We start from the raw sequence: 14,140 nt of genomic DNA, 5'->3' as shown, positions 1-14,140 counted from the left end.
TCTGCTGGCAATGCCCCTACTTGTACATCCCAAAATGCCATTGGCCGCCTTGGCAACAAGGGCACACTGTTGACTCATATCCAGCTTCTCGTCCACTGTAACCCCTAGGTCCTTTTCTGCAGGACTGCTGCCGAGCCATTCGGTCCCTAGTCTGTAGCGGTGCATTGGATTCTTTCATCCTAAGTGCAGTACTCTGCACTTGTCCTTGTTGAACCTCATCAGATTTCTTTTGGCCCAATCCTCCAATTTGTCTAGGTCCCTCTGTATCCGATCCCTACCCACCAGCATATCTACCTCTCCTCCCAGTTTAGTGTCATCCGCAAACTTGCTGAGGGTGCAATCCACACCATCCTCCGGATCATTAATGAAGATATTGATACTGGCCCCAGGACCGACCCTTGGGGCACTTCACTTGATACCGGCTGCCAACTAGACATGGAGCCATTGATCACTACCCGTTGAGCCTGACAATCTAGCCAGCTTTCTATGCACCTTGTAGTCCATTCATCCAGCCCATACTTCTTTAACTTGCTGGCAAGAATACTCTAGGAGACTGTATCAAAAGCTTTGCTAAAGTCAAGGAATAACACTTCCACTACTTTCCCCTCATCCACAGAGCCAGTTATCTCGTCATAGAAGGCAATTAGATTAGTCAGGCATGACTTGCCCTTGGTGAATCCATGCTGACTGTTGCTGATCACTTTCCTCTCCTCCAAGTGCTTCAGAATTGATTCCTTGAAGACCTGCTCCATGATTTTTCCAGGGACTGAGGTGAGGCTGACTGGCCTGTAGTTCCCAGGATCCTCCTTCTTCCCTTTTTTAAAGATGGGCACTACATTAGCCTTTTTGCAGTCGTCCGGGACCTCCCCCGATCGCCATGAGTTTTCAAAGATAATGGCCAATGGCTCTGCAATCACATCCGCCAACTCCTTTAGCACTCTCGGATGCAGCGCATCTGGCCCCATGGACTTGTGCTCCTCCAGCTTTTGTAAATAGTCCCAAACCACTTCTTTCTCCACAGAGGGCTGGTCACCTCCTCCCCATGCTGTGCTGCCCAGTGCAGTAGTCTGGGAGCTGACCTTGTTCGTGAAGACAGAGGCAAAAAAAGCATTGAGTACATTAGCTTTTTCCACATCCTCTGTCACTAGGTTGCCCCCTTCATTCAGTAAGGGGCCCACGCTTTCCTTGACTTTCTTCTTCTTGCTAACATACCTGAAGAAACCCTTCTTGTTACTCTTAATATCTCTTGCTAGCTGCAACTCCAAGTGTGATTTGGCCTTCCTGATTTCACTCCTGCATGCCTGAGCAATATTTTTATACTCTTCCCTGATCATTTGTCCAATTTTCCGCTTCTTGTAAGCTTCTTTTTTGTGTTTAAGATCAGCAAGGATTTCACTGTTAAGCCAAGCTGGACGCCTGCCATATTTACTATTCTTTGTACACATCAGGATGGTTTGTCCCTGTAACCTCAATAAGGATTCTTTAAAATACAGCCAGCTCTCCTGGATGCCTTTCCCCCTCATGTTGTTCTCCCAGGGGATCCTGCCCATCAATTCCCTGAGGGAGTCAAAGTCTGCTTTTCTGAAGTCCAGGGTCCGTATCCTGCTGCTCTCCTTCCCTCCTTGTGTCAGGATCCTGAACTCAACCATCTCCTCGTCACTGCCTCCCAGGTTCCCATCCACTTTTGCTTCCCCTACTAATTCTTCCCTGTTTGTGAGCAGCAGGTCAAGAAGAGCTCTGCCCCAGTTGGTTCCTCCAGCACTTGCACCAGGGAATTGTCCCCTACACTTTCCAGAAACTTCCTGGATTGTCTGTGCACAGCTGTATTGCTCTCCCAGTAGATATCAGGGTGATTGAAGTCTCCCATAAGAACCAGAGCCTGCGATCTAGTAACTTCCGTTAGTTGCCGGAAGAAAGCCTCGTCCACCTCATCCCCCTGGTCTGGTGATCTATAGCAGACTCCCACCATGACATCACCCTTGTTGCTCACACTTCTAAACTTAATCCAGAGACTCTCAGGTTTTTCTGCAGTTTCATACCGGAGCTCTGAGCAGTCATACTGCTCTCTTATATACAATGCAACTCCCCCACCTTTTCTGCCCTGCCTGTCCTTCCTGAACAGTTTACTGTCTATCCATGACTGTATTCCAGTCATGTGAGTTATCCCACAAAGTCTCTGTTACTCCAGTCACATCATAATTCCTTGACTATGCCAGGACTTCCAGTTCTCCCTGCTTGTTTCCCAGGCTTCTTGCATTTGTATATAGGCACTTGAGATAACTCGCTTATCGTCCCTCTTTCTCAGTATGAGGCGGGAGCCCTCCCCTCTTGTGCTCTCCTGCTCGTGCTTCCTCCTGGTATCCCACGTCCCCACTTACCTCAGGGCTTTGGTCTCCTTCCCCCGGTGAACCTAATTTAAAGCCCTCCTCACTAGGTTAGCCAGCCTGCTTGCGAAGATGCTCTTCCCTCTCTTCATTAGGTGGAGCCCGTCTCTGCCTAGTACTCCTCCTTCTTGGAACACCATCCCTTTGTCAAAGAATCCAAAGCCTTCTCTCTGACACCACCTGCGTAGCCATTCGTTGACTTCCACGATTCGACAGTCTCTACCCAGACCTTTTCCTTGCATGGGGAGGATGGAGGAGAACACCACTTGCGCCTCAAACTCTTTTATCTTTCTTCCCAGAGCCACGTAGTCTGCAGTGATCCGCTCAAGGTCCTTCTTGGCAGTATCATTGGTGGTCATGTGGAGAAGCAGGAAGGGTAGCAATCCGAGGGCTTGATGAGTCTCAACAGTCTCTCCGTCACATTGTGAATCCTAGCTCCTGGCAAGCAGCAGACTTCTCTGCCGCCCCAACCGGGAAAAGATAGATGGCTCAGTCCCCCTTCCCTTGGGAGCAGTGGTCGTGGAACCCCCATCCCTAGGACAGTGCATCTCATGCCTTCTAATCGGCAGTCTCCTTCTGTTCCCTTCCCTCAGATGTATGATCTAGTCCACTCTAGGGCTTTGAAGGTGGCATATGATGCTGGCATATGGTGTGGAAGATTAAAGAAAGCTGTGAAGGGCTTTGACGAAGAGCTGGGCTGCAGGCATGATCGTAGGATATTTTGCAGTTGCATTTCGGATGGGTTTGAGAGCTGGAGAACAGGAGGTTGCAGTATTTAAGACATGAGGTAGTAAACCATGATGTTTTTCAGCGGTGGGAATGAAAAGGCATAGATGCATTTCTGGTTATGCTGGAGGGAAAGACAAGAGCATTTAGCGACTCTACTTATGTAGAGGAAAAGGAGTTGATGATGCCAAGGGACAGGGAAGGTGATAGAGTTGCTAAAATAATGGAGGGGAGAGGGAGGTTTATTTGAAGAAAGATGAGTGCAGGTTTTGCCATACTAAGCTTGAGGTGGTGGCAGGACATCCATGAGGGAGAAGCCAGAGCGCGAGTTGTAGATAGAAGACTGAACAGGGGTAGTGCCTCTCTTTATCCATTTCTTTTCAGTAAGTACTTCTGTTCTGTACAAAGGCTGATCTGTAGTCTCTCAGCTCAATGTCCTGGAATTTAAGCAGTGTAGGCATTTATTGATGTTTCAGGCAGGATAATGCAGTTAGTCTGGTGATGCTGGGTTTGAGTACTGTTACTCTTTGGACTTCTACAGACTAATGACAGTGGAATGGTTTTAAAACTGGGTAAATCTGTGGTATATAATATCCTACAGCCCCTAATCAAGAGTCCTTGCTTGGTAGGACTTAATTTCCTTACAAAAGAAAAAAGGCTCAAGATACTCACATTTATCAGCTACAACATGCTTTTTCATAACCTTGTATCTCTTTTGCTTGCCTAACATTTAAAAGCATCCATTTTAGTTGGAAACTTTGTTCAGACTGAAACATTATTTCTAAACTTTCAGCCCGGAACAGAATTTAATGGCCAGTTTAAATTACAAAAATGGCTGCCTAATTTGGAAATGCTGACGGGCTCTTAATTGTAATGGTGCTAAAGTAAACACTGCTAATTTAAGGCCCTGCCTAAACTCTGGAAGTGCCTTTTAAAAGTTAATGTAGAAGGTGAGTTGTGTAAAACACGAACTATTTTCCTTTAGGCCCAATTGGGCTACATTTTTATTAAATTTTCCTGAAGAGGTATTAAATAGTGATGCTGGCCCGCTAAACCATTTTTAAACAACTCTCTCATGATACATGGTTCAGGAAACAGTGTGCATGGGGCCTTAAACTTTCTGCTATCAGACTAGAGAGGCAATTTAACATACAGCTGTATCTGTAAGTGTGAAGACTGGACGAGTGCTTGCTTGTTTTGTGCAGCAGTATATAAAACCTGAGGAGAGAATTATGAATCCAAATGTGGATAGAGAACAGCATGTAACATTAGGGAGCAAAAAGCTATTGGAGAAATCAAAAAGCTATGCTGTTTGAGAAATTTTTAATCCAACAGTTACAAAGTGCAGGACACATTGCTACATAGTGAGCATATGAGAAGGGGAGAAGAGAAGATCTGCAAGACAAAGAAAGAGGTCAGCGTTTGAAAGTTCCAGGGATCCAGATCTTAGCCTATACTTAAAAGTTAGACTGGCATAGTTACATTGGTCGGAGGTCTGAAAAAAACGCACCCTTGATCGACATAGTTATGTCAACCTACCTCCAGTGTAGGAGCAGCTGTGTTGACAGAAGAATGCTTCTGTCAACATAGCTAACTTTGGTCGGGGAGGTGGTGTTTCTACACCAATGGGAAAACCCCTATCATCGGTGTAGGCTGTGTCTATTCTACGGGGTTATACCAACAGAGCTATGCCTGTAAAGTCTCTGTAGTGTAAACACACCTCAAAAAAAGTGTTGTATTTCAGGAAACCTAGTAAGTAACTAGTAATACTAGTACGATGGGGAAGAAAAGCTACATCCGATGAAGTGAGCTGTAGCTCACGAAAGCTTATGCTCAAATAAATTGGTTAGTCTCTAAGATGCCACTAGTACTCCTTTTCTTTTTACATGAAAGCAGAGAGTAAAGAGGTAAAGTTCTGAAGATATAGAATGTTACTGCTAATGCAAACCATTGCTGGGAAGCAATTCCATTTCTGAGGCCTTGTCTAATATAGATAATATAGCATGTGCCACAAACTATGAAAAACCAACCCAGAGAAGTGACCAAGAAATGGGGGGGGAAAAGGAATCCCATGGTACTGAGTGAAGGCATTGGAATTAATATGCTTGAACCAAACCTCTAGATCCAAAATCTTTTAAATTTTCAGGAAGTTCTCTTTAATGGGCTGAGCCCCAAAAAATCAAATAAGGACATGTGAATTTCGGGATTGTTTTAAGGATGGGGGAATGATCTTAATTTTCAGTTAACTGAAGGCATTTAAGAGTCTGATCCTGAGAGATGTTGAGTGAGCATTCATGGTGGTCATAGAAGTGTATATGTGACTCCACTGGGAGTTTCAGATGTTCAGTGCTTTTCAGGTTGAGGCCATAATTTTGTAGCAGAAAAAGGGAGTTCATAGATTCATATATTATAAAGCCAGAAGGGACCACGAGTTTGTAAGCTAACTCTGGTTAAACTGTCGGTGTCTGGATAATCAGGACAGAGGTGACAAGTTTGGTAGATTCTGGGTGTAGTCGGACCCTGGTTTGGGACCACCTGATCCTGAACCCTGAGACGGGGGTGGGGGAATTATTTTCTTACCAGGTGTCCATGGGGAGGTTAAACCCTATCCTAGTGTGAGGATGCAGTTGACTGTAGGGGAACACATGAGGCCCCTGTTAGCAGGGCTGGCCTCAATGCTGACCTACTCCATTATCTGAGGACAAGATTGGGAGTATTTCTCGGAGATACTGAGCGGAGTTAAAATAGCCCTGGATTGCCCAGAGAGGCTAACTCAGGAGATCCGGTTCCTGACTGTTGCTAGCTATAGGTGAGGAGCTACACCCTGGAGTTGGGGTGTCTGGACAAGAGGATGCTCCCCCAGAAGCCCCACTTAGTGATGAAATGATGCCAGTGCCCCAATAGGATGGGGGCATCCTAACTAGAGGGACCAACTTGGCCAGAGATCAGAGGGAAGATGAGATCCTCAGCCAGGCCTATGACCAGCTGTCCGTGGACAACAGAGAGGTAATAGACCACATCGAGCAGAGCAGTACCCACAATTTACGCTCCGGGCTGAGCGACTATATCATCAGGAGAGAGACTGAGCGGCTGGTGAAGTTTGATCACAGTTCCTCGTTGCCCAGTCTCATCAGTGCAAGCTCATGTGGCTGGTTCATGCTGCCTCCGCTGCAGGCCACCTCAGCATGAGGAGACTGTGGCCAGGATTCTAGGCTGCTTCTACTGGCCTGGAAATCAACAAGAGGTCAAAGACGTCTGTAGCTCGTGTCTCAAGTGACAGCTCATTGGGTCTAAAGAGGGGTGGCCAAAGCCCCACTCGTCCCACTCCCATTTGAGAGAATCAGGATGGATCTGCTCAGACCCTTAGAAAAGAGTGCAGCTGGATATAAATGTATACTGGTTAGACTTGATAATGCCACCTGATATCTGAAAGCAGTCCCATGGCACTGCCCCAGTGCAAAGACTATTGCAGCAGAACTGCTAATGGTCTTTGCCCGCATCAGTGTGCCTAAAGAAATCCTAGCCAACTGAGGCACTAATTTTGTGTCCCATCTGTTGAAGGAGGCTTGTGAGCTATTAAAAACAAAGACCCTGCAAATGTGCATCAATCGCTTGCAGACTGATGGTTTGGTCAATTGGTTCAACCAGACCTGAAAAGGATGTTTAAAGAAGTTTATTACTGCATCTCTACACACTGGGATCAACTGATCCCCCTCCTTTTTATTTGACAGTTGGGAGGTACCCCAGTCATCTACTAGATTTCTTCCTGTTTGAACTCTTTTATATAAGAGACAACCTGGGGTATCTTAGACTTTGTCCATGAGATGTGGGACGAGTGGGCTCCTAGAACAGAGAATGTTGTACAGTACATACTAAAGCTCTAGGAGAGGCTTGAAATCCTGGGGGCCTTCTTCACCAAAAAGAATCTCTTTAATTGGCCAATCTCTCTCAACAGGGCCAATGGTGAGCTTTTAACAAAGAGATGGATATGTGGATATGTATTTAAACTTGGGACCAAGTACTTTTGCTCCCTAGCACAACATCCAAGCTGCTCACTAAGCGTTAAGATCCATATTAAGTAGTACATGAAGCGGGGCCTGTTAAATATGAAATCAGACAAGAGGAAGACAATGCAGATCTACCAAATTAATCTCCTGAAGCCCTGGAGGGACTGGGAGGGCTTGTTTATCACTTCTGATCCATCTGAGCCAGAAATGGGACCCCAAACGTCCACATTCCTGGACCCTGACTCAATACTAATGGGGGCACAACTTCCATCCACAGCAAAGGGTCAAGGGAGAAACCTTCTGAATGCCTTCCCCATGGTGATTCACCCCAGTCAGGATGAACTCACTTCATTCAACATCATGTCCAGATAGAGCTGGGACAAGGCATCTGGGAGAACTCCCTGCCACTTCCCAAAAAAACTGTGGAATGCAGTGAAAGAGGAGCTCTGCACCAGGTTGGAGCTAGAGATCACTGAAGAATCCCACAGTGACTGATGATGCCCAGTTCTGCTGGACCCTAAGCTGGATGGCACGATCCAGTTTCTGTATAGATTTTTAGAAAAGTTAATGCAATCTCCGAATTCAACAGACATCCTATGTCCCAAGTGGATGAACTACTAATCCGGATGGGTGAGACTTAATATAGTACAGCATTAGATTTTACCAAGGGATACTAGCAGATCCGGCTCATACCAGAATCATGTGAGAAAACTGCCTTTGCTGCTCTGGTTTATATCCATTAAGGACTATGCCCTTTGGCCTCCATGGGGCCATAGTGACATTCCAATGACCCAAGTCCTCTGATCTGATGGTTTACATGATGCAGTTTATTTACAGGATGTGGTCATCTATGGCTGAGACTGGGAGGCCCACCTGCAACTGGTTGCCACTGTCCTCCCGTCCCTGTGGGAAGCCAGCCTAACCACAAACCCAGCAACTTGTAAAATTGGAAGGATGACATCATCTAACTGGCATATCCTGTGGGGAAAGGTCAAGTCCAATCACTGTAGACAAAGTCCAGGCCTTAAAAGCTGCCCAAACTCGACTGCAAAAAATAGGTCTGGAGATGCTTAGGGGTCGCAGGTTATTACTGCTGGTTTGTGCCAGGGTTTTCCTTGATAGCGGCATCCCTCATGGACCTGATTAAGGACAGCTGTCCCTGGGAAGTTTTGATAGCCTGACATCTGCAAAAAAGCATTCAAAAAATGGAAAGGCCACTTGTGTAAAGAGCCTGTCCAGTTCATCCCAAACAGAAAACAGCCTGCTCTGTTTTTGAAAGAACTTATTTTGCAGACCAGTGTGTCAGAAGTAGGCCTGGGGGCAATCATATCCCAAGAAGTAAATGGAGAGAAACATTCTATGCTATTATTTTTTTAGCCACAAGCTATTCCCTCAGGAACTAGTGTGCTTTGTGATAGAAAAAGAAAGTCTGGTGGTGAAATGGGCTGAGGATTCTCTCTGATATTACATTCTGCGAAACCCATTGAAGCTGGACACTGATGGTGCCCCTTTGAGGTGGTTAATTGCAATGAAAGACACGAATCCCTGCCTTATGCGCTGGTACCTGTCTCTCTAGTCATATGCCTTTCAAGTACAGCATAGAGCTGGAAAGGCTCACCAAAAGGTGTTTTTGTTTTGTTTGTTTTTCCTGAGGGGCAGAGGGCATAGACAGCTGGCCTGGTTCCTTGGATGCCATCTTGAAGGGGAGGGTGTATGATGGGGTATACAAACCCCACACTGGGCATCATTATAGGGTTAATGAGCTGATGTGGGCTCAGGTGGCTCCACCCCACCACACCTGTGAGAGATGTCAGGTATGGAAGGAAGAGCTCAAAATGGGGAAGCCCACCTCAGTTGAGGGCAGAACAGGGAGGAGAACAGACCTTTAGTCTTCCATTCGTGGAGATGGGGTGATAGAAGACAGGAGCAACTTGGATGGCCACAGCCTCGTATTCCCACCCTGAAGGATGGGAGGGCCTGATTCACTTTTTGAGAGCACTATTATTCTGTATTTGCCTGCCAACTTAGTGGGGGGCCACAACTTGACAAGGGCTCCTGAAGAAAAAGAGCTTTTATCACAGTTGTGGAAGAGTTCATTTGTGTTAATTCTCTTTATTCATTGACAACCCTGGAAATGGCAAACTAGTTGGGGCTCTGCCAGAGGGTTGAGCCTCTTATGACTGGAACTGGGATAGGAAAATACCTGGACAGAGTAGAGCAGAGGCACAGGTGAATGCTGGGGCCCAGCCTGGGGCCTAGGGGGTGGATTGGAGCAGGAACTCTGATGACACTCCTTGCTATTCCTCTAAGTTGGAGGGAGAGTCTGGATGTCCATGCACATTGGGAAGGGTAGGCATTTGTTTGATAAAAGATGCATGATAGTAAGTGTATATTTTTGTGTTTGTGGAATTATGGTTCATGCTTGAAGCAGCTGGGAGGTAAACATGATCAGTCTGTACCTGATAATGAAGCAAAGTGGGGCCAAAGATGAGCATCTATTGACAGAAACCTAAATGTAATACTTAAAGAGAACAATATTTATCCCATATTTCATGAATTCAGGAGACTTCAATGTAGACCCAGTTAAAAAAGACAGTGTGTTCTTCGATGAATCTGTAGTGTAACTATAGAAGCCTACCTCTAAAGAATCTATTGGAGGCTTAATTCTTGATATAGTTCAGTAAAGAAACAATGATCTGACTAAATCTGACCTGAAATCCTTCTGTGCTTGTATCTCTTGAGTCTGTGGTCAGATATATATGTACAATGGAGACTTCAAATTGGAATCTGAACTGCTTGGTTCTGTACAGAGAAATTCTGGTTAGGCAGCTGAGGTAAACTTGGCTATCTGGTGTGACAGAAAGTGGTTGGTAGGGATCAAAAGCTACATGGGGCTCAACATTGGGAGGAAAAATAATTAGCATAGAGACCAGATCTCTTGGGGTGTTGCATTGTAATGCAAATAAATCTGAGCCTTTGTTTTTAACTGTTGCTGTTTGATTCTTCCACTGTTACTGAAAAAATTGAATAGCTTGCAATTCCAAGTAATAAAGCGATGTAATGAGGATGGTGTTGCAAGTCTGATTTGTTAGTTCTATCCTCTAATATTGAAAAGTGAAGGGGGAGATTTTCAAAGGTACCCAATTCCTCCTGACTTTTGATGCGAATTAGGCTTCCAACTCCTAAGGTATTTTGTTTAACAGTTTAACAAAACGTTCAACATGACATGCACACGCTTAAAGACTGAAAGGGGCTGCTGTGATTTGCATTCGGATTCCGGTAAGATGACATGTCAGTGATACCAAGTGTTCTGTGATTTGTCCAGACTTGTGATAATATTATGGCCATTTAAAAATAGTTTTCAGTAAATTCATTCTCCAGTTGCTGCTGCTCATTGGAATTTTGCTTTAGAGTTTGACTCTTACCAGCTCAACATTATTTAGGCTAGGAACTTTATATATGTGCTGAGCTTCTGGATGAGGTCAAATGCAGGGCAGCGAGTCATTTTATGCTGTCTAGCCCTGTCAAATTGTCTTACATGACTATAATACTGCCTTGGTTGCATAAGTAAGAAAGCTGAAAAGATATAAATGTCAAGATAGCCAAGTTCCCACGGAAGACTGGTTTAGAACTGGAGCTTATATTAAAGCTCATGTTACTCACTGGCCTAGTTAAACCAGACAAGCCTTTTGTACCTGCCAAATGTATAAATAAAGTCTGCCGCTGCATTGTGCTGATGTAGTCCCTTGATAACAGCAATGTCTTGTCAGGTGTTTACTTCTCAAAAGGGGTTGGTGTGGGAGGGGGGCACCATTGCTCTGTAGTGGTGAATGTTTAAACAGCATGTTTATAAAGCCATGTGAAATTTGCTTTGCAACCTGAAAGAATGATTTATTTACGGTATTAAACAGTACAGAACTCACATCTCATCAGTGTAACCATCACCTTTTATGCTTCTCAAATGAATAAATTTCACTTCAGCGGTAGCTGACATTTGTATTGTTTTCTTGCAGAAGTCTATTCTGATTCGCACTGTTTGATAGACCAAAATTAATGTATTTTTATTCTTCTGATCATTCCCCGTAATCTTTTATTTAAGCTGCATCTTTATTGAAGTAAATGTACTTGGCAGGGTTTAGTAAATTTAACATTCACGTTTATATTTTAGGAAGAGACCCAGACACTCCAGAAAAGGAGTTGAAATCCAAGTGGGGAAAACTGCTGGGATCTGATTATGAAGTCATGGTATGTTATCCTTCAATAAAGTACACTCATTTATGTTTCTTTAAATTACAGCGAGGTGAGCTTAACTTTACAAGCTGTTCAGGGGTTGGAACAGATCAGTAGAGTAGCATTTTTTGTTTTCCCTGAACATTCAAGGATGAAATATAGGGATGTTATAATTAACACATTTTTGTTCTGTTTATGTCTGTACTATTGCGTAAGTGTGAGTAATGTTTTTATTCTTTTTAAATCAACCTCATTTTTAAATTTGTAACGTATCAGCCACTTAAAATATTTGGCATTTTTATGATTGTTTTAATGATCTGTTTGTTTTATTGTACGCTTAGAAAAGGCTCAGGATATGAGTCGTATGTTTCACAATGAATCTTACATTTTTATGAGAAGAATTATTATCAGCTGTATTTGGGAGAAAAGGAAGTAGTTCAGGTTAGGGGTAACTTTGAGGTGCTAACTGCCCATTAGATTTTCCTTCACCTCTTATTAGAGAATTTTCAAGGAAGAGATTGATTACATTTCTAAATATGAATCATCACAGGGGGAATGACCAGGTTTTTTTGCATTCATTACTGCTTTTTAAGACTGTGCCAGCTGAGTGCGTTTTTAAATAAAACATTCAAGCCAGCATCCTTTTCTGATGTCTTTAAAAAAAAAACAAAAACTGTTTATCTTTGCAAAACATGTCCACTTGATTCAGAGATTCTCTTATTTTTACTGTTTGGCAGAACTATCACTCCAAATGTCTTGTTGGAAGATTTAAAGTAGCATTAAGAGGTGTCTTGAGGAGCTCCCTTCTCTGCAATCCATTAGTGCTCCTTTAAGAACTTTGAAGTCCATATAAGGCTGTGTTTTGATTCAATAAATCTAGTTACTCACGCCAACTGCTAGATATCCCCATCCTTGCACTGCCAGAGCCTGACATTACTTTCTTTAGCACCATCCCATTTTCCAATATATGTATGGGATGTAAAGCTGGTTCATGAAGCTCAGGGGTCCACATTTTCCTTCCATTGTAGCAAATGTGGTTGTGACAGTAAAAATGTCTAAATTTGGCCCATCTGAATAATAGAAGGTCATGGTCGACCAGCACCTTTTTCAAAGTCTTTGCTTTTTTCCTTTGCATATGCCTCTCCTCCATTTTGGAACACCTCATGTTACCATGACGCACAGTTGGGTTTGAGCCTGGTAATGCAAACCCTTACACAGTCCTTACTGCCACACACAGCTCCATTTAAATCAGTAGGACTACTAGGAGTTTGAAGGATTGAGCTCTTTCTGATCACTTTAACAGCCACCAAGTCCTTCTGAGGTGAGGGGCTGATTACTGAGTGTGGGATTTAGATCCAGTCTCTGATTTTGATATCTTGTGGTGATAACTCTAAGGCGCCAAAATGGACCAAGATGTGCAATAAAAATTAAAAAGCATAATTTTCTTGTCTTTATTTTACTGTCGGCTGTTCTTATAATCAGTCCTCTGCTATAATTCAGCACTCCAATAAAGTTTGTGTACTAGTAGTATTTATTTGTCATGGTGTTCAATTTTTAGGTGGTTCGTGTAGACGTGCCAATTACAGATGATGCTGAGCTCCAGAAATACTCAAAGGTATGGAATCTTATTTCATTTTCTCTTTTTTTTGAGATGGGCATGAACCAAAACCTTAGAGATGAATACTTCTGAAATACGGGGGAGTTCTAGCATTGGCTCTAGCTCATCTCTCCTGCTTTGAGCAGGGGTTGGACTAGATGACCTCCTGAGGTCCTTTCCAACCCTGATATTCTATGATTCTATGAAATACTGCCACTTGCTGCCAATGCTGCTCATGTATACTGGGTCTGAATTCCTTCACACACCTTTTCTGAAAGAATTAAAACCCCAAACCAAAAAACCCCACATAGGAAAATAGGCCATGCAGAGTGTCCTAAATCTCCTCAGACTCTGTCGGGCAAGTGGGGAGCATGACTTTCAAGAATCTAGGGCCCCTTACTTCTAAATCTGGGGGCTGCTGGCTTCAGTGCTTTAGCTGATGCCAGTTATTGGGATAGGAGTTGGAGAGAGGCAAGAGTGGCACCTTGAATAATACCTGGAAACCAGTGCAGACTATGGAGCAGAGTGTCGCACTGACTACGAGAAACTTTTTGTTAGGTAAAGGCCTAATGCTGTAAGGGATTTGCAAGTGTGGACTCTTACTACTGTATGGAGTCACATTAACTGCAGTATCAGAGCCTAAATGGGCATCTGTCCAGAAGTAGCTGGGGTACCAGCAAGACCACCAAGTTGTAAACTTGAGTGATAGAAGGCAGGCAAAGTTCCTGAATGAAGGGAACAGATATTATCTCTGCTATCTTTTGTTTCTTCACAGCCTGCTAGCTTGTCTGGATTGAGCCTCAGCTAGCCTGCTAAGAAAGTTTTCCTAATGGTCGCAGATATTTGCTATGTGGAGTTTTACTAGAGAGTAATACGGTATTAAGGTTGTCCCTAGAGAAATGGCCAGCTCAAAATCAATGAAATTCCTTGTGGAAATATGGATACAAGTGATAGCAACTATTTGCCAAAGATACTTCAGAGAGATGTTCCCTGCCCCAAAGACAGATACAAATGTCATCAATAAATGAGATGATGACTGATTGTGTGTTTAGGTTTTATTGGCTTCCTCTAAAATAGTGATTGTGATCCTGCGACAGATTTTATTAAACTTTATTAAGTTTATGTACTATTGTGGGCTGGAATTGTATGTCATCTCTTTAGGGGGAGAGATGTGACTGACATAAAACCTGGAAGTT

General features: G+C 43.7%; 1 protein-coding gene across 11 annotated transcripts in view; it reads left to right on the top strand.

Annotated features, from left to right (window-relative positions):
- PATJ (PATJ crumbs cell polarity complex component) overlaps window positions 1-14,140 on the top strand; it is a 219,596-nt gene that overhangs the window by 29,552 nt on the left and 175,904 nt on the right. For all 11 annotated transcript variants that reach the window (XM_073357497.1, XM_073357498.1, XM_073357502.1 and 8 more), the window contains 2 exons: window positions 11,286-11,362; window positions 12,906-12,962. In XM_073357497.1, the coding sequence (XP_073213598.1) occupies window positions 11,286-11,362; window positions 12,906-12,962 (134 nt within the window). The remainder of the gene's footprint in view (window positions 1-11,285; window positions 11,363-12,905; window positions 12,963-14,140) is intronic.

This window comes from Lepidochelys kempii, chromosome 8 (genome assembly GCF_965140265.1).
Source record: "Lepidochelys kempii isolate rLepKem1 chromosome 8, rLepKem1.hap2, whole genome shotgun sequence".
Taxonomy (NCBI): Eukaryota; Metazoa; Chordata; order Testudines; family Cheloniidae; genus Lepidochelys; species Lepidochelys kempii.
This window is presented reverse-complemented; position numbering and strand designations above follow the sequence as displayed.